General features: G+C 42.0%; 1 protein-coding gene across 1 annotated transcript in view; it reads left to right on the plus strand.

Moving 5' to 3' along the window:
- The window catches only part of vps39 (VPS39 subunit of HOPS complex), a 137261-nt gene that overhangs the window by 54874 nt on the left and 56679 nt on the right, over positions 1-25708 (plus strand). Inside the window, exons 6-10 of the mRNA XM_063053301.1 lie at positions 11549-11647; positions 12769-12861; positions 17161-17344; positions 20459-20579; positions 23915-24035. Coding sequence (XP_062909371.1) covers positions 11549-11647; positions 12769-12861; positions 17161-17344; positions 20459-20579; positions 23915-24035 — 618 coding nt within the window. The remainder of the gene's footprint in view (positions 1-11548; positions 11648-12768; positions 12862-17160; positions 17345-20458; positions 20580-23914; positions 24036-25708) is intronic.

Raw genomic sequence — 25708 nt, forward strand, 5'->3', positions numbered from 1 at the left:
AAAATCACCGTTTTTCCTTTTCCCGTCTCCTTCTTTGGGGCAAAGCACCTGGATGCAAAGTGTCCGACTTTCCCACAATTATAACAGACGACCCCAGGAGACTTCCTACCAGACTGCTCCCGGTCTACCTTATCCTTCTCACTAGTCCCCGGCTTATTTTCTGACTTTTCTGGCGGACTCTCCCCGCCGTCCTGACTACCCTTCTGGTAGCCTTTACTCGGGGCAAACTTCATTCTATGCGTCAACGCGTACTCATCCGTTAACTTAGCAGTTGCGGCTAACATGGCTGCCTCTTTCTCATCTAGGTAGGGTCTCATACCCTCAGGGACACAGCCTTTAAACTGCTCAATCAGGATCAGCTGTAGCAGTCTGTCATAATCCCCCTCTACCCCCTTCGAGGCACACCAAGGCTCACAATATGTCTGCATCTCATGGGCAAACTCTAAATACGTGCGGTCCCACTGCTTCCTCACATTCCAGAACCTCTGCCGGTATGCCTCCGCGACCAACTCATAAATCCTGAGGATGGCCTCTTTCACCACCTCATACCTCTGGGCATATTCTGCAGACAAAGCTGAGTAAGTTTGTTGGACTTTCCCTTTCAGTACACTCTGAAGCAAAACAGCCCACTTGTCCCTCGGCCAGTCCTGACGTGTAGCAACTTTTTAAATGGAGAAAGTACCGATCCACATCGGTATCGTCAAATGGGGGAACCAGCCTAACCTCCTGGGTCGCCCGGAACCCTCCACCTTGGTTCGGCACGGGCCCCTGCTCTGCCCTTATCTTTAACTTCTCCAGCTCAAATTCCCTTTCCCTCTGTTTCTCCTCTCGCTCCAACTGCCTCTCTCTCTCTTGCCGTTGTAACTGTCTCTCTCTCTCCTGCCTTTCTAACTGTTTCTCTTTCTCCTGCCTTTCTAACTGCTTCTCTTCGTGTTCTAACTGCCGTACCCAGAACTTGTGCTGGAGTCTCAGTTTTTCAAGCTGCACCTGTACCGCGTCTCCAGCAGGTTTTCAATAGACACCACCTCCAGCTCCCCTTGGGGAAACACACCTTTAGATACATAGTGCTCTACGATAGCTCTGTGCATCTCCTCTCTCCTCATTGTCAACTTCCCCTTAACAAGATTCAACCGTTTGGCCACAGCTGCCAATTCCGCTTTCCTGGCATCCTCTAATGCCTCCAAGGTCGGCGCCTTTAGAAATTTCTCAATCTCCATTTCTGCTGTTTGTCTTTTCTTTCTTTCCGGAATTTTAACCCAATCAATTTACTCCGTCCCAAATTTAGCGTTCAAAATCCCGGACGAGCCCCCACTTATGTTACGTACCCCATAACTGGGTTGCCAAACCAGCAGAAATGGATCACTCAGTTGGAATCTGGATTACTGGAACTAAGAAAGTTTTATTAAAGAAATAAGCAACACAGTACTCTAATCAAAAGGATAATGAATACAACAGTTCAGCAATGATAAACACACACGTACACAGAAACTAGGATAATAGGATCAATCAAGCTCTATCGTCATCTAGGGGTAAATGACCAGTTTCAAAGTGACGCAAAGTTCAGTTCAATTGAGTTCAGTTCAGTGCACAGTAATCACTGCTGTGGGAGAGAGAGAGAGAAAGCGAATGAATGTTCAAAAACGGCTTCCACACAGACCTTCGATATTCCTCGCAGTCAGCTTTCGGGCGAGCCCTTTGTAATGTCTTCTGAGGTCACCGACTGTGACCCCTCTGTTCCTCTACAGTGAACCTGGCACCCAGGCAAGGGCGGACACACACCAGGTTCCCGCCGATCGTTCCTTTCCACCCTGTGCGTCTATGGCTTGGTCCCGCGACCAGCCCTCCAAAAACTCCCACCGACTTGTGGGAGACGCACTGCTTCCAGGGTCTCGTTACCTCGGGGTGTCGTGTGTGTGTTGCCTTAGCGAACCTGTCCCTTTTTATCCCCCTGCTGGGGTATCGCCTGTCCATCACTTCAAACAGTTCAGGGTTCAAAGAGGAGCCGATCTTGACAGCTCTCAGACCGTGTCTCCTTCCGTTAAACTCTCCCGTCCCTTCATTAACATCTCCAAATGCTGCTCCATTGTTTTTCCTTATCTCTCTTTCTCCTGAAGACAGGTGGCAGAGCAACTGTTGATCCCACTGGTGCCAGCGCAGAACAGTTAACATTTTAGTCTATGTGTACTTTCGTCACAGTTGTATCCAGCGCTCACGATGTGGCTTCATCTACATTGGTGAGACCTGGTACAGATTGGGACACTGTTATGTCAAGCCCCTCCATTCCACCTGAAAAAAGTAGGATTTCCTGGTGACCAACCATTTTAATTCCTGTCCTCATTCCCATTCTAACATTTTGGTCCATGACCTCCTCTGATGTCGTGATGAGACCACTGTCAGGTTGGAGGAACAACATTTCATATTCCAACCAGGTGGCCTCCAACTTGATGGCATGAACATCGATTTCTTCAACTTCCCCATACTCTTTCCTTGTTCTTCAATTTCCTACACTGGTTTTTACCCCTTCTGTTCACCTGGCTATCAGCTCCCACTGGTGCCCCTCCTCCTTCCCTTCCTTGCATGGTCCACTCTCCTCCCCTACCAGATTCCTTCTTCTCCAGCCCTTTACCTTTTCCACTTATTACCTCCCAGCTTCTTACTTCATCCCCGCCTCTCCCACCCACCTGACTTCACCCATCTCCTTCGAGCTTGTACTCCTTCACTTTCCCCCCACCTTTTTATTCTGGCATCTTATCCCTACGCAGTTCCTTTCCAGTCCTGATGAAGTGTTTTGGCCTGCTGTCTGACCTGCTGACTTTCTGCAACATTTTGTGTTTTGCTCTAGATTTCCAGCATCTGCAGAATGTCATGTGTTTATGATTTGCTGCTCCCCTATAAAGTCTTTTCAAGGTATGCCTACCCTGAAGAATTTTATATCTTCTTTTGAATGGAATTTCAGTGAGATCCTCCCTCACTACTCCCCTGCTGTGATCTCTGCTACCCACCAACTCTGTGGCTTTCTGCTTACTCAGATTCACTAACTCAGCCACATATTATATCCTTCCTGGGAAGTTATCTTGCCACCATCTTGTTATCAGGTTCCCTCTTCTCCAGCCCTTTACCTTTTCCACCTATCCACACCCAGATTCTTACTTTACCTCCACTCCCCCACCCACCTTCTAGCACCTTCTAGCTTGTCATCCTCCCCCTCCCACCACCTTATTCTGACATCTTCTCCCTTCCTCTCTAGTCCTGACGAAGGGTCTCAGCCCAAAACGTTGATTGTTCATACATTTCCATAGATGCTGTCTGACCTGCTGAGTGCCTCCAGCATTTTTTTGTGTGTTGAAGGGGAAATTTGGAGTGTTTTTGAGGAACTCTTGACCAGAGTAAATAGGAGAGGAAGAAGCCATCAGGAAGAAGGTACAAGAGCTTTGGGACTCACACCACCAGGTTCAGGAATAGTTGTTACCCGTCAACCATCAGGCTCTTGAAACAAAAGGGTTAACTTCACTCAACTTGACTTGGTCCATCATTGACATGTTCCCACAACATAGGGACTCACTTTCAAGGACTCTTCATCTCGTTGTCGATATTTGTTGCTTATTTATTTATTTATTATTATTATTCTTTCTTTCCTTTTGTATTTGCACAGTTTGTCTTTTGCACTCTGGTTGAACACCCAAGTTAGTGCAGTCTTGCATTGATTCTACTGTGTTTGTTATTCTATTATGGATTTATTGAGCATGCCCACAGGAAAATGAATCTCAGGGTTGTATATTGTGACATGTATCCTTTGATAATAAATTTACTTTGAACTTTGAAGAGAACTAGTAAAGGTGTTTGCACTTTCAAAAGCATTGCACAAAAGGTTAAGTTGCAAGTTAAGAACATATTAGTGTGGATGGAGATGTAGCTAACAGTCAGGGTGCAGTCACTGGGTATAAGAGGATCATTTTCAGATTGCCAGCCATTGACCAATGTGTACCAAGGTTGACAGCAAGGCCACAACAGTGATGACTTTGAATTGAATTGACTATTTCTGACATCCTTCGCATACGTGAGGAGTAAAAATCTTTACGTTACGTCTCCGTCTGAATGTGCAAATTATGGTAATTTGTAATAAATAGTATGTACAGTAAGATATACAACAGAAGTCAAGATAGCTTAGAAATACCATTGTGTCAGCGTGAATTAATCAGTCTGATGGCCTGGTGAAAGAAGCTGTCCCAGACCCTGTTGGTCCTGGCTTTTATGCTGCGGTACCGTTTACCAGATGGTAACAGCTGGAACAGTTTCTGGTTGGGTGACTCGGGTCCCCAGTGATCCTTCATTTTGCATTTTACACACCTGTCGCTGTCAACTTGAAGGGGAAGACGCAAGTGCATGGTAATCAGATTTGCGGAAAACAGCAAATTATGTGGGGAAGAAAAGTAGAGAAAAGGATCCACCAAGGATAGGGTTCCTCTTGTCCTCACCTACCACCCCACTAGCTAACACATCCAGCGCATTATTTTTCGTAACTTTCGCCATCTCCAACGGGATTCCACCACCAAGCACATTTTTCCCTCTTCCCCGCCCCCATCAGGTTCCCCCTTCCCAGCCCTTTACCTTGTTCACCAATCAACATCCCAGCTCTTTACTTCACACCTCCCCCACTCTCGGTTTCGCCTATCACCAACTACCTTGTATTTCTTCCTCCTCCTCTCCCCCACCTTCTTACTCTGACTTCTCATCTTTTTTCTCCAGTTCTGATGAAGGGTGTCAGGCTGAAACATCTTTTCCATGGATGCTGCCTGTCCTGCTGAGTTCCTCCTATTTTGTGTGTGCTGCTTGGATTTCTAGCACCGGCAGATTTTCTCTTGTTTGAGAAAAGGATACAAGCAGTTTTTAGAGAGATGTGATAGAGTAAGTAATGGGGCAAAAGGTTAGAAATGGAATATGGGAAAATGTGAAGTTCATTTTGGAAAGAAGACCAGTATTACATGAATGGAGAAAAATCATGGAAAGCTGTAACATAAAGGGATTTGGAGACCTTGTGTATGAGTTGCAGAAACCCAGCACAAATGCAGAGCTAATTTGTAAAGATCTAAGGAATATTGACCTTTATTTCAATTATTTCTGCATCTGTCTAAAGCTCATCTAGAGTACTGTAAACAATTTTGATCCCTCTACATAAGAAAAGGTATTATTTCATTAGAGATGGTTAAGAGAAGGTTCACTCAGATGCTCTTGGGTATGAAGGGATTATCTTATGAGGAAAGGTTCAAAGTAAATTTATTATCAAAAAAAGTATACATCATCATATATACATCACCAGGGGTCCCCAACCTTTTTCGCACTGCGGACCAGTTTCATATTAACAATATTCTTGCGGACCGGCCGGGGGGGGGGGAGGCAGGGGAAGGGGGATAGGGTTGCCGTCAAATACGTTGGGTTTACACCGAGAAAGACTACAATGACCATGAAGCCTTGCGCGGGCACCAGTGCGCATGCGTATACGTGCCGATTTTTTTCTACAAATCAGTTTTGGCGACTCTGTCGGGGGGTGTAAATCACGAACGCAATATAGGTGATAAGTGGCTAATACACTCAATTTTGTTTCTAAAAGAGTCTGTCTAATGAATTTAATATTAAACACACAGCGCATATTTTCCTCGCATGAATATAGCGATAAGTCAATTATCAGGGGAGCTTGAAGTAAGTGTTGAACGAACTTCCAGTAGAAGTGGTAGAGGCAGATTCGGTATTATCATTTAAAGAAAAATTGAATAGGTATATAGACAGGAAAGGAATGGAGGGTTATGGGCTGAGTGCAGGTCCATGGGACTAGGTGAGAGTGGGGTTCGGCACGGACTAGAATGGCAGAGATCGCCTGTTTCCCTGCTGTAATTGTTATATGGTTATATAAGTCAATAGCATCATAACATTTTAAGTAATGTTTGGATATTAAACACACAGCACATATTTTCACCGTATGAACATATAAAATCATTGCAACACACCAATATCGCTGAATCAGTGGGAGCCCTGGGCTTGTTTCCCTGCAACCAGACGGTCCTATCGAGGGGTGATGGGAGACAGCGATACTCAAAGGAGGTTCCTTATGTCCAGTCTATTCCGCAATTTAGTTTTCGTTGTATTCATTGCAGGGATATGTTGGAAATGGAAGCAACGTTTTCAGTGCTTTCGTGGCTATCTCAGGATATTTAGCCATGACTTTGATCCAGAATGCCGGCAGAGATGTTATGTCAAACATACTTTTCAGCCCGCCATCATTTGCAAGCTCAAGGAGTTGATCTCCTTCCCGATGACGCGCGGGTCATGACCTCGCATGCATTCAAGCTCAACAGTGGGCGTGACAGGGAATGAGGAAAGGTGCAGCTGACTCATATTGCCAAATCATATCGTTTCTTCGCGGCCCGGTGGTTGGGGACCGCTGCCATATACAACCCGGAGATTGATTTTCTTGCAGGCATTCTGAGTAGAATAAAGAGATACAATAGAATCAACGAAAAACTATACACAAAGACTAAGCAACCTGTGTGTAAAAGGAAGACAAATTGCAAGTACAGAAAAGCAAATGATAATCTTAGTATTAATAATTAATAAATAAATAAACAGACAATACTGAGAACATGAGTTGTAGAGTCCTTGAAAGTGAGCCCATAGGTTGTGTTCAGTGTTATGGTGAGTGAAGTTATCCACTCTACTCATTGGAGTTCAGAAACATGTGAGGTGATTCTGTTGAAACGTGTGAGGTTCTTGTGTGTCCAGACAGGATGAATGTTGAGAGGATTGTTCCTCTCATCAGGGAATCCAGAACCAGAAAGCATGGTCTGAAACTGAGGGGAGGCCATTTGCAACTGAAATGAGAAAAAATTCCTTCTCTGAAGGTTGAGAGTTTTTGGAACTTCCTGCCACTGATAGCTGAGAGGAAGGTTGTACTTAAAGGCGGAGAGCGATAGATTTCTGTCAGTATAGGGGAATGTAAGGGGGTGTCAGATCAGCCATGTTATTGAATGGTGGAATAACCTCAAGGGTAGATTAGTTTATTATTATCACACTGAAGCACAGTGGAAAAACTTACCTTGCATACAGATCGATCCATTACAGCCCTGCATTGAGGTAGTACAAGGTTAAACAATAAGAGTGCAGAATAAAGTGTTACAGTTATGGAGGAAATGTACTGCAGATAGACAATGTCATAATGATGTAGAATAAGGTTAAGAATCCATCTTATTGTACTAGAGATCGAAGGGAACATGCCAAGTTTCTGTATCCTCTTCCTTGGCTCTAGCACCAACATGGATGGTCCAGGACAGGCCACTGATGCTGAGTTCAACTCCCAGGTACTTGAAACTCTCAACCCTCTCAACTTCAGCACCATTGACATAACCAGGAGCGTGTGCACAACTCCCCTTCCTCAAGTCAATGACCAGCTCTTTTGTTTTGCTGACATTGAAGAAAAGGTGGTTATCATGACACCATGTCAGTAAGTGCTCTCCTCCATGACCTGGATCAACACGTTGACATCATATGAAGGCTTGCGTACTTCAAGGACTCTGTCAGGCGATGCCAACTCAGGACCACCCATATTGGAATGGCTGTGGATGAGATGCTAGATGAAGATCGATCCAACCTCTGCTCCTGAACAGACAGACTCGCATCTCCCCCTCCCGGACCACACTTCAATTAAAAATGTGAATGCCATACGAAACAACAAGTAGGCTCTCTATCTCCTTGATCTACTCCGACTCATCATTATTTGAGGTATAGCCCACCACGAAGGTATCATCTGCAAACTTGTAGATGAAGTCTGGTCACACAGTCAATCTTGACTCTATAGGGCAAAGAGCAGGTGGCTGAGATGTGTCTTGTGGGACATCAGTGCTGAGGATAACCAATTGTGCTCTATTGGTCAGGATGTTAATGATCAAAATAAAGTGTTGAGTCGCAGATCTAGGAGTTTCAGGATGAATTTCCTTGGAATTATAGAATAAAAGGTGAAGCTTTAATCAATGAACAATTGTCTAACTTGGATGTCTTTCCTAAACAGATGCTCCGTAGATGTGTGTGGAGCTAGGGAGATGGCAGCGGCCTAGACCTGTACTGATGTTAGGTGAATTACAGTAGGTTGAGATTGTCAAGGAGACTGCATGACTTACTTTTGAGAGCATGATGATTGTGAGAGGGTGCACGTGGCAGCTGATGTCCACATTCATGTTTTCCCCATAGAAGTCACTGAACAGATGTTTTTAATTCATGTATTGGTACTCGATGGTTTGGAGCACAAATGAGGCTTTGAAACTTGTACCACATATTCATTTTGCTCATCCCTGCATACTGACCACAGGTTAAATTAGTCAAACTAGTTCACAGGGACCTGACCAGAAAGTGCCACTTCAGTGCTGCAGGACTGAGAGGATGGACAGAGCATATTCAGGGAAGTGGTTACCTGCGATTATCATGTCAACATTGATGAAAATGCAGGAATGGGGACTGGTTACATAGGAAAGTGCATTGAGAACATCATCGTGATTAAACACTACACTGTCAAGGCAAACCAGAAACCATGGCTGACTGTAGAGGTTCATGCACTGCTTAGGGATCGGGACGTTGCCTTCAGATCGGGGGCTCAAGATGACTCTATGGTCAGCAAGAGTTGCGCTCTCCTGTGTCGTTAGGAAGGCAAAGCATGAGTACACATAGAAAATCGATTATCACCTTTGTGACACCAGGGACACCCGGCGCATGTGGCCAGCTCTACAAACCATAAGCGATTGCAAGTCCACCCTGAGCATCAGTGACTGTCCCTCCCTTCCTGGCGGGCTGAAAGCTATCTATGTACAATTTGATGAATGATGTGACATCAAGGAAAGCCCCCTCTCTTCCTGAGGAACAGGCACCCAGTCTGGCTGCAGCCAAGGTGAGGAGAACCCGAGCCAGGGTAAACCCATGCAAAGCTGCAGGACTGGACAACAGACTTGGTCAGGTGCTGAGGGACTGTGCAGCCCAGCTAACAGATCTTAACGGACAATTTTAATACCTCTCTGAAACAGTCCACTCTCCCTGCAAGCTCCAAGGCAGCTACCATCATTCCAGTGCCCAAGAGAGCAATGGTAACTGGTCCAGATAATTACTGCGCAGTGGCACTGACTTCACCAGGCATGAAGTGCTTTGAGGGGTTGGTTATGGATTGTATAAAATCCAATCTTCCAACTACATTGGACCCTTTCTAGTTCACCGACTCCTCAAATCAGTCCACTAATGATGCCATTGCCTTGGCCCTCCACTTCACCTGCCCCACCTAGAAAACAATGCCTCATGCACCAGGATATTGTCCATCGACTTCAGCTTGGCGTTTAACACTTTCATCCCTCAGAGGCTGGTGGGTAAAATGTCCTTGTTGGGACTCAGTACCCTTCTCTGCACTGAATCTTGAACTTCTTGATTCCAGACAGTCCAAGTTGGCACCAACATAAAAAACTCCATCACACTGAGCACAGGTGACCTCCAGGGTTATGTGCTCAGTGTGCTGCTGTTCACACTGCTGACTCACATCTGCACTGCCAGATCCAACGCACACCACATCACCAAAGTCGCTGATGATACTACAGTGGGTGGGCTCATCGACAACAATGATGAGTCAGCATAAAGAGAAGAGGTAGAGAGGCTTGATAAATGGTGCAAAAGCAACAAGCTGAGTCTCATCATGGACAAGACAAAGAAATAATCATGGACTTCAGGCGGGCACAGTCAACCACTTTCCATTGCACATCATTGGCAGTGCCATAGAGAGAGTGAAGAGCTGAACATCCACATAATGGGCAATCTAACCTGGACTCACAGCATCTCACTAGCCAAGAAGGCACTGCAGTGTCTACCCTTTCTGAGGAGACTGAGGTGTGCAGGGCTCCCCGCCCCTGTTCTAACAACTTTCTACAGGAGCACCATCAAGAGTGTCCTGTATGGTACGAAAGCTGCAAGGCATCAGACTGCAAGGCCCTACAGAGGATAGTAAAAACTGCCGAGAGGATTATCAGGGTTTCCCTCCTTCCTTCCTCCCCCCCCCCGCCCCCAATTATGACATTTACCAGGAGAGTTCCAGACAAAGGGCCCACAGCATTGTTAAGGATCCCCCACCATCCATCCCACAATCTCTTAGACCCACTACTGTCAGGAAGGAGGTACAGAAGCATCAGGACTAGCACTGCTAGACTGGGTAACAGCTTCCTTCCTCAGGCTGTGAGGCTATGGAATACACTGCCACTTAAAACCTTGTAGTCATAAATACATTGATTATTGCCCCTTCACTTGGAGGGATCGACTCCTTGATGTGGATGTGTTTCTGGTTGCTAGATATGCCCGGTAATTCAGCCAGTGAGTCATTTTGGTGAAGATGACTCTTGCCAGTGATGATTAACAGGTGTACATGTGGGTGTACATTTTGCCTGCTTTCCTTTTCTCTGACAAATTAGTGATGTTGCTGCCACAGCAACAATGCTTGTAAATTCAGTCCAAGCTTGGGATCTTTCTTCTAACTAGGCTATGTCTATCGATCCTTCCTTTAACCAACAGAATAATTAGAGGGATTCTGGAATAGAGTTGCTCTGTATTTGATTAATTATCTTCTACCTTCTACTGTTTATATTTGAAAAAATCTAGTTGCAGTAGTCTTGTCATCAAATCTATAACAGCAAAATGTAAAATTGCTCATGTAAATTTGCGTAATTGATGGTTATTGTAAAACTGGAATATTTTTATTCCTTTAGTGGTATATCAATATTATATATTGTCCACTATATCAGAATCAGTTTTATTATCAGTGATATGCAAAATTTGTTTTGTGGCAGCAGTACAATACAAAAACATAAACATACTATAAATTACAAAAATAAATAATGCAAAAACGAAAGGAATAACAAGATAGTGTTCATTGGTCAGGGGCTATTCAGAAATCTGATGCGAAAGGAGAAAAGCTTTTCCTAAATCATTGAGTGGGTCTTCAGGCTCCTGGACTAACTCCCCAACTATGGTAAAGAGAAGAGGGCGTGCCCCGGTTGGTGAAGGTGATGGATGCCACCTTCTTGAAGGTGTCCTCAATAATGGGAAGGATCTTTGGCTATAATGGAGCTAGCTAAATCTTGCAATCCTCTGCTGTTCCTTGCGAGCCTGTGCACTGCAGCTTCCATACCGGGCAATGATGCAACCAGTCAGAATGCTCTCCACTACATCTCTAGAAATTTGTAAGTGACATACCAAGTCTTCTCAAATTCCAGACTCATAACAAAGTAGTGATGCTGATGTGCCTTCCTCATGATGGAATTAATGTGTTGTATATTTTGATCCAGAGAAAGATGTATTAAACAACCCATACCAAGTTGTGACACAACCTTTTAAAATGGTCCATCATATTTCCATAGAAATTTACAAGAGTCTTGGAAGTAGAAGTAGAGCTGCTGGCATGTCTTTTTCATGATTATATCAATATGTTGTATGTTTTAATCCAGAGAAACTATAATTGGTAACCTGCATCCTATATTTTCAGCGAACTGATGGCAATGAGCCAGTCCTCAGTATGTGTGTAGCTGTGAAGAAGAAACTGCAACTCTACAACTGGCGTGGTCGAGAGTTCCAGGAAGCACAGGTGAGGATATCTCAGTTGAAGGAAATTCCAGCAAGGTAACCTGAAGTCAAGGTAGACATTAGCATAGGTTTCTCTCATTTCTAGTACTTTCTACCCCCTTCCCCCCCCCATCCATTTTTTCATTCTGGTTACTCTTTCTCTTTCCCTCCCCTGCCCATCACCTCTTTTCTCTTTCTTCCATGATCCACTGTTCTCTCCTGTTAGATTCTTTCTCTACCCCCTTATCGCTTCCACCTAACCTCTCTCCCAGCTTCTTTCATCAACCACTCCTCCTTCACCCATGCACCTTCCCCCTCACCTTGTCTCGCCTATCACCTGCCAACTTGTACTCTTTCCCTCCCCCACCCCACCCCTAGCCTGCATATTGTGGTTTCTGCTCCTTCCTGTCCAGTACCAGTGAAGATCTCACCCCCTCCATAGATGCTGCCTGTCTTGCTGAGTTCTTCCAGTTTTTGTATGCATCTTGCTCTAAATGCAAGCTTTTATGATCTAGAAGATCAGAATCAGATGTATTATCATTGACTGAGGTGATGTGAAATTTGTTGTTTTGTGACAGCAGTGCAGTGCAAAGATGTTACCTCAGTTAAAATTACAAAACTGTAAAGTGGAAAAAAAGAAAGGAATAATGAGGGTTCATCGGTTCATGGACTATTCAGACAGAGGGGAAGAAGGTGTTTATGATTTACTGAATATATGTCTTCAGGCTCCTTCCTGATGGGAATAATGAGAAAATACTTGGTAACATAGTGATAGATTTTTGCCTACTATATTTCTGCTCTTCCTCATTTGTTCTACATAATTTAACTTCTCCAGCTTGTTGTTCCATCATTAATCTGACCTTAAAGTTTAAAGACTAAGTGACGTATGTAATACTCATAAACTGACAGTGTATTAACCATTGTTTATCAATTGCCTCCTCTCATCTATGAACAGCTTGCACAAATTTATGTACTAATGTGTTCAATGAAATATTGCAGACAAATTTAACAGACTTTGAGGCAAAAGGAGTTTATGAAGAATGGAAGAGAGTGCAGCATATTCTTAACAACAGTGGTCTGCTGTCTCAGTATGCTTCAATTCTAAATGAATTACATTGAAGACATGTTTTGTTGTTGTTGCAGGCAGATTTCAGTGTTCCCGATGTTCCCAAATCCATGGCCTGGTGTGAGAATTCCATTTGTGTGGGCTTTAAAAGAGATTATTATCTTATCAGGGTACGTAAAATGTAGGTCACTGATTACCAGAATTGCGGTTTTTGATGGAAATTTGGTACAGTATATTTGTAACTTGATTGTAGAAATTCTTTTAATGTGCAGTTGATAGCCTTGTGTGAATGCTGAGACATTAAACTGAGCATGGACAGTAAGAACTAATGTGCGTTCCACGATGAATTTGCTTTATCAGTAACCCAACAATAATATTTTAATGATCTCTGAAGGTCAGAATTAAAGGAACAGATGTAATGGAACTGCTAATCAAAATGTTAGGTGGTGGGGTGGAGATGAATCTCTACCAAAGGAGGTGTAAGCAGTGGGTGGATGCGCGGAGTGGACGGAGCAAGCCCCTATTCCATCTCCCTGTTTCAAAAATCAATTTAATATATGGTCCCCAGATAAGGGACGTTAGCCTGCAGGTCACCCTTGGGCTGCTTAGCCCCCCCCCTCCCCCCCCCCAATCAGGGACACCTGAAGCCATGGGAGCAGGTGATAGGCGGTCATACGAGCAGCTGGTGCATATCACTAGTCCTGGTTGTGCAACCACTGATGTCAGGCAATCTCTGAAGAGTATGGATAATGGCTAGGGTCACCCATCTTGTAAAGACACCGTCCAGAAATTTGCCAGGAACAATGATGGTGAGGATAGATGAAAGAGCATGATCACCTACATCATATGACACGACACTTAACGATAATGGCTAGAATATTTATCCAGTAAATGGAGAGGCAGGTGCTCAGATTGCCAAGTTATCTGTTATTGTATGAGAATATGGTTCAACATTATAGGAAGTGGGAAACTTGTTTTTTTAATGTATGTTTGTTAGCCTTTGTTCAGTTTAAAGCCATCCACAAAAGCTCAGTTTAAAGATAAATGTGCTACATATATATATGAAACAAGTCTTTAATATCTAAAAATTGCTGAGTATTATCTTGCTAACCTTGCACCTTATCCCTGATTCTTTTTTCAGTCTTCTCCAATTAACTGTGGCCATTGATTTTCTTTTGTTGAATGGTCAACCATTTTATTGCTTCTGGTGACCGTGCAGGTTTCATGCAGAGCTATATTTGGAGCATTCCACAAATTTGGAGCAACAGTAGCCTAGCGGTTAGCTTAATGCTATTACAGACCAGGGTTCAGTTCCCGCTGCTGTCTGTAAGGAGTTTGTACGTTCTCTGCGTGAGCGTGTGGGTTTCCTCTGGTGCTCCAGTTTCCTCCCACAGTCCAAAGACATACGGGTTAGTAGGTTAGTATGGGTGTAAATTGGCAGTGCCAGAAGGGCTTGTTACTATGCTGTATCTCTGAATTAAAAAATAAATAAAAATAAAGGCACTGTTGTCTTTACTTACACTATTTAACTGCGTATGATTTACCAGGGCAGCACAGGTGCATATAACAGACTTTGATGAAACCATAACATTGCTGTAGTTTACAATAATTCAGAGAATAAAGCATACATTACATCTCCCTCCTCTCACCTCATAATGTATTAGTAACTACTAATTCATTCAGTTTTTCCCAAAACATAATATCAATGTTCTTCCAACCCAATTTCTAAAATACTTTTAATATGGTCATATTCATCTAGTCCTGAGTACCAGAGCTTTCAAAAACCATCATGGCCAGCTGACAGCACACTATGAAAAAGAAAGCTGAGTAATCTTTGGCTGAGGGTAATGTAGATTGTTCTTCTTCATGCCCCTATTCTGAGCTGAATGGATAAACAGCAGATGAACATGATTTTCAATTTAAGAAATGCCCTCATATCCTTCCCACAATCTCTTTGACCTCCTGCCGTCAGGCAGAAGGTACCACAGCACAGCATTAGAACCAGCACTGTCAGGCTGAGTAACAGCTTCTTCCCCCTGGCTGGCAGACTTCTTAACAGCCTGCTACCACCCAGCACACAGGAACACCCTGTCTGAATGCCCTGGCGCTCCCCAACTCAAAGGCACGCTCTTATCCTGTACTGGTCACTTTTCATCATTGATTGCTGCTGCTTCATATATATGACTGCTGTTTCATTATGATAGTGCCAGTGACATTTAATAAGCGTGCACCCTGCACTTTATGTCAACCTGTCAATCTTCAGGCCATGTCACTCGGGGAATGATGCTAATGTTATTTTGTAATTCTGTGTGCAGGATTGTAACTATATGTGCTGTGTGTGACTATATGGACTGTGTTTTGCACTTTGGCCCCAAAACAACGATGTTTTATTTAGCTATATATGTGTGTGGTTGAATGACAATAAACTTCAAAGTTCAAGATAGGAGCACAGTTAAAAGAATGAATGTTTCTTCGAAGCATACTAGCGCTCTAAGATGACTCCACATGAATACTTGTAGGTGATTCTTTCTGCCTGTGTCTTCATTTGCTTTGTTCTTCTGTCCAAGTTATATAGAAGTACGGCATGTAACAAACCATTCAACGCAACTCATCCATCCTGCCCACCAAGTTTACCTATGTCTGGCCCATATCTCCCATCCATGTACTTATCCAAATGACTTTTAAATGCTGTTATTTTAGCTGCTTCAACCATTTCCTCTGGCAGCTCATTCCATAAATGCACCACCCTCTGTGAAGAAGATGCTGTAAGTCTCTTTCAGATCTTTCACTTTAAACCTATGCCCTCTAATTTTTAGCTTCCCTTCCATGGGGAAAAAGCCTGTATGTAATCACCTTCGCTACACCTGTCATGATTTTATACAGCTCTATAAGGTCATTCTTCAATCTCCTACATGCCAAGGAATAAAGTCGCAGACTGCTCAACCTCTCCCTATAGTCCTCATTGAGGGATCAGAGGTGGAAAGGATGAGCAGTTTCAAGTTCCTGGGTGTCAGCATCTCTGAGGATCTATCCTGGACCCAACATATTGATGCAGTTACAAAGAAGGCATGAGTTTTACGAAATTTGGTATGTCAACAAAGACACTTGCAAATTTCTACATATGTACCATGGAGAACATTCTAACTGGCTGCATCACCGCCTGGTATGGCATGGGAGGCACTGCACAGGATTGAAATAGCTAGTGCAAGTTGTAAACTCAGCCAGCTCCATCATAGGCACTAGCCTCCCCAGCATCGAGGACATCTTCACGGCGTGATGCCTCAAAAAAGCGGCATCAGTCATTAAGGAGCCCATCTCGCAGGACATGCCCTCTTCTCATTCTTACCATGAGGGAGGAGGTACAGGACTTGAAGATACACAAATCAACGTTTCAGGAACGTCTTCTTACCCTCTGCCATGACTGATTTAAGGCCAGCATGCTAAATACCTTCTTCACCATGCTGTCTACTTGACACCATTTTCAGCATATCATATACTTGTACTCTTGGGTCCCTCTGTTCCATAACATTTCCTAGGGCCCAACATATAAGTCCTATCCTGGTTTGACTTCCTGAAAAAGCAACACCTTACACTTTTCTGAATTGATAGGTATTTGCCAATCCTTGATCCACTTACCTAGCTGATCAAGATTCCTCCCCCCCACCCCATAATTTTTGATAAGCTTCTTTCACTGTCTGCAATACCACCTATTGTAGTATTATCTGTAAACTTATAAACCAGGGCTTGTATATTCACATCCGAATTGTTTATATAAATAATGAACAATAGGGGTCCCAGGACTGACCCCTGTGGCACACCACTAGTATCAGGCCTCCAATCTGAGAAACAACCTTCTAATGTCACTCACATGCTCCAGCCAGTTGCAGGTTCAAAGGTTCAGTGTTTTTCTAATCTGTGGCAGGTGATATAATAGCATTTAGTTCTCTGTCAGCACAGTAATCTAAGCATAACATGTACACTCAGTTTAGGGCATTGCATGAATTCTTCATGTCACTACTTACTAGAAAAGGATTTCAGAAGTGTTGCTGTTAGTATGCCCTGACCATAGATCAGTAAGTGATTCAAATAGAGGTTGTTATCTTGTTGTTCCAAACTTGCTAGCAAATATTTCATGAGAGGAGGGATATGAAGGATGGGCTTGTTATCATATAAAGTATTGCCTGAATTCCTGATATTTCCTATCCCTTAGTTATACATGCGCACACACAGACAGACAGTCAAACAGGCATGCACACACACACACACAATGTTTCACAATTACGGACAGAAATGGACAATAGTAGTATATAATCTGAAAATACTTTACAGTCTCTATGAGAATGTACAATAAGTAGTAAACCATTTGCATTATTAATATGAAGACTCTTTTTAACAAGTGAAGATTATATTTTTGTGGGATAATCTAATTTTGAATCAATAACATGCATTTTTTTTTTCTTTGCAAACAGTTAGATGGAAAAGGTTCAATCAAGGAACTTTTTCCGACCGGGAAACAACTGGAGCCTCTCGTAACTCCCTTGGAGGACCAAAAGGTGGCAGTTGGGCAAGATGACTTAACAGTGGTTCTGAACAAAGATGGAATCTGCACTCAGAAATGTGCCCTGAACTGGACTGATATCCCTCTTGCTATGGGTATATAAAATTTAAATTATTCCTTGTTTTTAATCTTTTCTATTAATATTTTCACAGGATTCCTATAAATGTTAGTATTCGCAGAACTGCACAAGGATGGAAAATGATAGATACAGCCCATTCAGAGCAAATTGTAGCACCAGATTTGTACCTCAAGAAGAATTTGAAAAGCTTAACGATATTTGTCATTTTTCTTTCCCAAATAAATGTGGAAGCAAGATTTCCATCCCGTCCCCTCACTCTTGTTATTTTCTGAATATTCCCATCTGCAAAGACAAAGAAGCGAAAGAATTAAAAGTGACAAGAGGAAATATTTTTTGCATAGCAAGTAATTATGATATGGATTGGCTACATAATTTATCTTCTTAAGAGGTAATGAATCCAAAAGTAGACAAACAGTTAGAAGTAGTTATACTTGCCCATCATTTTTGTTCCTGATTATTGTTGTTGAAACTTTCTCCGCAACTAGTTTAACTCAGTACAGTATCATAGACTGAAGGGCCTTTTCTTATGCTGGACTCTTCTATGTTCTACTCAGGTTAAGTTAGTTACTCTGTAGTTACTGCACAATTATTTATTCAGCTTTTTTTCAGATGAGCATCCCTCTGAATCTGCAATTATCTTCCCATGCTAGCTTAAGGTGCTTTCTGAGCAAGTGATTTATCTAGTAAGTGAAGCCAGCCTTTCTAGTACGTTCTCTTTATTATATTTTAGCCCACCCGGAATCTCAACTATACCTCCAGCTGCTGACACTCCAGCATGCTCATTTTCATTGACCTTTCTGGATATTTCACATTGATATTTGGCCTGGTATAGTTCCCAGAATCAATTCCAGTAATACCATCTCCTCATTGGGTTACAGTAACTACAGATAAACTTGAGTTCTCTTGGAATACACTTCAGAAACTCCTCTTCAAACCTTTACCTCTTTCCTCTATCCTCTCGTAGCTTCTGAGTAACACACACAAAATGCAGGAGAAGCTCAGTAGGTCAGGCAGCATTTATGGAAAGGAATAAACTGTTGACGTTTTGGGTCAAGAACCTTATCAGGGCTGGAGTCAATCTTTTTATTATTGCCACATGTAGCCCATCTACTTAGTATTCTTCCTCCCCCAGGGTTGAGGTCTGGTGTTTCTGTAGCTCTGGGTTTTTATGGGATAGGCTTGCTAGCCTCATGCCCAACCCTCCTCCTTTCACAGCTGGGCTTGGGACTCTCCGTGGCTGTGTTATACATTTCTCCAATTTCCCTGTAGGTTTGCTGTTCATTATCCTTCTGACTAATTGGTGGTCTTTAGAATTAACTGGAAGTATGAAGGCACAATTAGCATTTTTACACTCTAAACAGATAAATTCTGCCCTTGGTCATTCTTGGATACTGTTCCCTCCAGCACACAGTATACCCTTTTCTCAAAATGCTCATCAACACCCCCTCCCCTGCCATCCTTCTCTCTTTCCCTACTGGTTCGGGCACCGTTAAAGTGCTGTACACTTGACCTTCACGGGGTTCCACATTGCACTGGAATGAGAAACAGGTTTAATATCACTGGCATATGCCGTGAAACTTGTTAACTTAGCAGCAGCGGTATAATGCAAAACGATAATATAGAGAAAAAAATAAGAAATAAATAAGTAAATCAATAAATCATTACTGTAAGTGTGTGTGTGTGTGTATATATATAAAATTTAAAATGGTGCAAAAACAAATAATATAAAAACAACAAGAAAGTGAGGTAGTGTTCATGGGTTTGATGTCCATTTAGGAACTGGACGGCAGAGGGGAAGAAGCTGTTCCTGAATCACTGAGTGTATGCCTTCAGGCTTCTGAACCTCCTTCCTAATAGTAACAATGAGAAGAGGTCATGTCCTGAGTGATGGGAATCCTTAATAATGAATGCCGACTTTCTGAGGCACCGCTCCTTGAAGATGTCTTGGATACTATGGAGGCTAGTACCCAAGATAGGGCTGACTAATTTTACAACTTTCTGTAGCTTCTTTTGATCCTGTGCAGTAGCCACTGCACCCCGCCCCCCCCCCCCATACCTGACAGAGATGCAGCCTGTCAGTATGCTCTCCACAGGGCATCTGTAGAAGTTTTCAAGTGTTTTAGGTGACAAACCAAATCCCCTCAAACTCCTAATGAAACATAGCCGCTGTCTTACCTTCTTTATAGCTGCATCGATATGTTGGGACCAGGTTAGATCCTCAGAGGTCTTGACACCCAGGAACTTGAAACTGCTCACTCTCTCCACGTCTGATCCCTCTATGAGGATTAGTTCGTGCTCCCCCGTCTTACCCTTCCTGAAGTCCACAATCAGCTCTTTGGTTGAGTGCAAGGTTGTTGCTGTGACACCACTCAACTTGCCGATATTCTCTCTCCTGTACGCTCTGGTCTCCATCTGAGATTCTGCCGACAGTGGTTGTATCATCAGCAAATTTGTAGATGGCATTTGAACTATACCTACCCACACAGCCATGGGTACAGAGAAAGTAGAGCAGTGGGCAACATCGTTAAGGTGCACCAATGTTGATCGTCAGTGAGGAGGAGATATTATTACCAATACACACTTCTAAATCCTTTCCTCTTGCACTATCCTTCCAGCCATAATTTGTCTGGTGTATTTCTGGAGTCATACAGTACAGAAATAGGTCCATTGAGCTTTTATATTTATGTCAACTATGGTAACCCTTTTCACATGCTTTCTGGATGCCCTGATGCATGGATTTAGAGTCAACTTGACTTCCTGATGACTGATCGCTTACCTTGCATTCTATTTGATTACTTGACAATTGAGCTTAATTCTATATTCACCAGGTCTTGATATGTGCTGTCTAAGTATAAATCAATGAATAGTTTTATTCCCTTCCAGTCTACGTCACAGATGACATTGCCAAACTGTAGAATAGCAGATGATCAGCTGTGGGTAGGTAATTCAGCATTATCCACGAATTAATATTGAATCTACTGTGGAGATCTGTGATTTGCTTGAAGAATACTTAACAGAGGGGATGGTGAAAAATGGATCATAAAAACACTGTAAAGGAATTTCCAAAATTTCTCAGTGAAAGGTGTTTCTCATGACTCATATCCACTTAATTTATTTATAATTCCAATAGAACATCAGTCTCCTTATATCATAGCCGTGCTGCCACGATACGTAGAGATTCGTACCTTTGAGCCACGGCTGCTGGTACAGAGTGTGGAGCTGCAAAGGCCCCGGTTTATCACATCTGGAGGGTAAGTGTGCACTATCCTTTCACTACTATATTATATTCCAAATCAGATGCAAATTACAAAGCAAGGAGGGCATCAGCAGGAATTTAATCTTTCCGAGATAGACATTATAACTTGTCCAAGAATTGCAGCATCTCAGTTAGAAACTACCCTAATGTCTCATTCCAGATTATTAACAGTGCAGATGTATTAGTTTGAAATGTAGGGATACACACTATAAGAATGATATTACCCAGTACAGGTATCCCCTGCTTTTCGAAAGTTCGCTTTACACCACTTCGCTTTTACGAAAGACCTACATTAGTACCTGTTTTTGCTACCCGAGAGAAATCCGAAGAGGATTTTCACTTGTATGAAAAAAGGCGAAAAGCGAAAATAGCGTTCAGCGTTTGGTTTGCAGCGAGCTGTTATAGAGGCAGCGCGCACCCCGGGCAGTGAGAGTGGCGCCAAGCTCCTTCCCCGGGAACTACACTCAGCATCTCGGCATCAAGCCGCCATAGCTTTGAACTGTGTCTGTGAGCATCTGTGCTTTATCTCCATTTATTTTGTGCATCCGTTAGCAAGATGTGTCCTAAGGTATCAGAAAAGCCTAAGAGAGCTCGTAAAGGTGTTACGCTTAGCGTAAAACTGGACGTAATTAAGTATTTCGATCGTGGTGAACGAAATAAAGACATTGTGCATGCGTTGAACTTGCCTGCATCCACCATTCGTACTATTTACCCACAGAGAGAAAGAGTCTTGAAAGCTGCCAATGTTACTATTGGTTCTGCTAATAGCAAAGTGGTCTCTTTTAGTAGGCATCCAGTAATGGATAAAATGGAAAGTCTATTGCTTGAGTGGATTGATAGGTGTACAAAGCGTGGTATTCCGTTAAGTTATCGTATACTTGAGGAGAGATTAGTCAGTCTTTTTAATAAGCTGAAACAGAAAACACTGGACAATGGTGATGAAAGTTGTGTTATCATACAACAAAACAGTATAAAATGGAGTAATTCTGTGGATGAATTTCCATCAAATCTTTCAAAAGATTTATCTTCTCTGCTCCTCTGCCATATTTCTGTTTTCCTTATTAAAGTACTTGTCCAATTTCCTTTTATATCTATTTCCATCATACCTTTGGGAACTACTTTACAATCCGAGCTATTAAAATCTGTCTCCACCAGTCATCATCACAAACATTGCAAAATTTCTCTAATCTATCTTTTAGCCTCTCACCACAGAGGAGAACTATCCAATAATCTAATAACATTCACTAATCAGTCCAATAAATGTAATCCATTATCACTGGTAAATCTCTTTTATATCTAATTAAAAACCTTTAGTCTTATGCTATCATTATTCTAAAATGAATGAACTACTAGCCTAATTTCCTATAATCTATGTCCATTTATGAAGCTCAGAATCCAAACATGGAGCACTGGCTGTGTATTGATGATGATTCTTTTGGCTAAGTGTATCATCTCACAGTCTCCTACACTGAATTTCAATTGCCATTTGCTTTCCTACCCCATCACTGCATTAAAGCCAACTGCTACCTTTCCTGTTCTTAATAATACTTCAGCATTTTGCTGCCTGCAAATTTTGAAATTATGTCCTACACCTTTGGTCTAAATGTAAATTGATAGATTGATCTATTATTGTCTCATAAACAAGGTACAGTGGAAAAAATGTTGTTTTACAAACATATCACTTTATCACATGAGTAATTTGAGATAGTATAACAGAATGCAGAATAAGAGAAAATACAATGCATATAGACAATAAGGTGCAAGGCCATGATGCAGTACGTATATTGCAAGATCAAGGGACCATCTTATTCTACAAGGGAAATGTTCAATAGTCATATAACAGCAGAATGGAAGCTGTCCTTGAACCTGGCTGTATGTGCTTTCAGGCTTTATTATCTTCTGACCTATGGGAGAGGGTAGCAGAGAAAATGACCGGGGGGAGGAGGGGGAGGTGGTGGCTTTGATTATGTTGGCTGTTTTTTCAGGGCAGCAAGAAGCATAGACAGGGTCTATGGGGGAGGCTGTTTCTAGTGATATGCTGAGCTATGTCACGCAAAAAAATGTTGAACGAGGGGGGAACGCAAGTGTATATCTTCCTCTTAACAGAAGATTTAATTCGTGTTGTATTGTTATTTAGGTTTTTACCAATTAAGTTCTCCATTAATGCCCTGTGAACATAAACAAGTGTTTGTGCTCTTCACTGCACAAAATTGTAACGTTGAGTCAGGTTTGCAGGTCTGGCAAGTGAGACAGAAAACACTGACTACAAATAATTATATTGTTCATTTATTTATAAACAGTAAAAATTCAACCAAACATTCAAGTTATAGACACTACAAAGTTGAATGTTCAACAAGCGTGCTTTAATAAACATACATTCAATAAACATACTTAGCTAAAAGTGCGCACAGAGCATGCCTTCCCAGTGGTTATGTGCACCCTTGCCTTAAACAAAGGAAGAGAGAGCAAGCCTCTTCCACGTGTTATACCTGAGATATTTGAACTAGACACCAGGTGACTAACCAATGGGAAAAGCAGCTGCAGTTTCTAAACTAACCAATCATGACAGAAGCGACTTTCAGCAACCGGAATAAGCCATGCCCCCCACCACCACCACAGAGGACCCAAGTATATTTGCATTCCTTCTGGGATTTTTAATTTGGTGCTGACCTGTAAATAAATGTACCACCAACGCAGAACATTTCGAAACTCTTCTAAAATTCTACTTTTTTAATTTGGCCTACTTTTAGGATTACTTAATGCCTGTTTATATAATTTAGTAAATTCAATTACATTTTATTCTATATAATGTTTGCCTTTACTTATGATTTTAAATTTGTTTCGTATTCTATGACTATATTGATTTATCATTACAACCTTTGTAAAGCAGTTTGAGCCTACATTTTGATGTATGAATGATGCTATATAAATAAAGTTATTATTAATATCAATTTTCTCCCTGTTTCTAAACTAATAACATCTTTTTGTTGCACAGTACATCTGGCAATCTCAGAGCCTCCATTTTTTCTTTCACTATGTAATTATTATTGTCATTAGCTATAAGGCCTATATATTTGAATATCTGTATAGATTTGTTGACTTCATTGAAATCATGCAGATTTGTTTGGATCAAGAATGTAAAGGCAAAATACTCATCTGAAAGCTGTTTTACCTTGCATTCCTCCTGTAGAAGAAGGCTGAATTTCTTAATTTCACAGTCAAAGAGCTTCTCTTCATTTGCTTATTATTAATCTGGAAGCTGGACAAATGTAGTGTTTTCATCTGTCTCTCTACCTTTCTCACCTGCGGGCCACATTTTTTTCTTCCCAGGTCTAATATTGTTTACGTAGCTAGTAATCACTTCGTGTGGAGACTGGTACCTGTTTCAATTGCAACTCAGATTCGACAGCTTCTTCAAGACAAGCAATTTGAACTAGCTTTGCAACTTGCTGTAAGTATTTATGGAAGTTAACCTCTGGATATTGCATGTTTTTTTAAATTACTGTTAAAATACAGTGAATATCAACTTGCATTGCTTGTCCTTATATCTCCCTGATGCAAGAGGGTATGATGATCTTAGCTTTGATAATACCCTTGATTGCTGTATTTAATGTACTTAATTAAGTGAAATGGCACGGTAATTGTTTGCAAATTAATGTCTTCCTTATGATTTTGAGATGTCCAAGATATTTCGGACTATTCTGCATACTTTATATTGGGAACTAAAAAAAGTAAAATGTTGGAAGCACACAGCAGCTTGGGCAGCGTTAATGGAAGGGGAAATAGAGTTAAAATCTAGCCAAGCGCCTTTAGTCAGTCAGAACTGTGAAAGAGAGAAAACAAGTTTGTTTGCATTTGCAGTGAAAGTTGGAAAGGATGACTCCAAAGATAAGATCTAGTAAAATGAGGCCGAAATTACAAGCGATTAAGTTGTACAGATGTTCCATTTGATGGGTTAAAGGGGCAGTGTGTGTGAAAGGGAGATGTACTGCTGAGCAACACACACAAAATGTTACAGAAACTCAGCAGGTCTGGCAGTATCTATGGAGAGGAATAAAGAGTCAATGTTTTGGGCCAGAACCCATCATCGGGCCTCCAGATAAAAGGTCTCTGCCTGAAACTTCAGCTTTTTATTCCTCTCCATAGATGCTGCCTGATTTACTGAGTTCCTACAGCATTTTGTGTGAGTTACTCTGGATTTCCAGCATCTACAGAATTTCTTGTGTTTATGCATTCCTGAGGCTCTACAAGGTATTGATCAAAAAACATTTGCAGTATTGTGAACAGTTTTGGGCCCCTTATCTAAGAAAGGATGTGTTGGCATTGAAGAGGGACAAGAAGGTTTCTGGGGATGAAAGGGTTAACATGTGAGGAGTGTTTTATGGCTCTGGATCTATACTTGCTGGAGTAGAGAAGAATGAGGGAGAGTATCTCATTGAAATCTATCAAATATTTAAAAACCAAGATAGAGTGGACATGGGGAGGATGTTTCCAAGAATGGGAGAGTCTAGGGCCAGTGGGCACTGCCTCAGAATAGAGGGAGTCCAATTAGAACAAAGGTGAGGAGGAATTTCTCTAGCCAGAGGTATTGAACCTGTGGAATTCATTGCCACAGATGACTGTGAAGGCCAAGTTATTGGGTATATAGTCAAAGCAGAGGTTGATAGGTTCTTGATTAGTAAGGGCTTCAAAGATAACACAGAGAAGGCAGGAGAATGGGATTGAGAGGGAAAATGAATCAGCTATATTAGAATGCCCTAATTCTGGTCCTATGTTTTATTGTCTTATGATTTCATAGCTTAATTTCTTCATGTTTTATTTCACTGACTTCCATCTAGAAATGGTGAGTGGAGAAGAAGGTGGAAGATTATAACATATGATGTTAAGGCATCAGACAAAGTCAGGAAGCAAAAGGTTGACCATGGTACAACTAATATTGTGAGTTGCATATATTTTAATGCAAGAAGTATTGTAGGAAAGACTGATGAGCCCAGGGCATGGATCAACATATGGGAAATTGATATTGCAGCCATTAGTGAGACTTAGTTGCAAGAGGGGCAGGACTGGCAGCTCATTATTCTAGGATTCTGTTGTTTTAGACATGATAGAGCAGGAGGCATTAAA

This window comes from Mobula hypostoma, chromosome 1 (genome assembly GCF_963921235.1).
Source record: "Mobula hypostoma chromosome 1, sMobHyp1.1, whole genome shotgun sequence".
Taxonomy (NCBI): Eukaryota; Metazoa; Chordata; class Chondrichthyes; order Myliobatiformes; family Myliobatidae; genus Mobula; species Mobula hypostoma.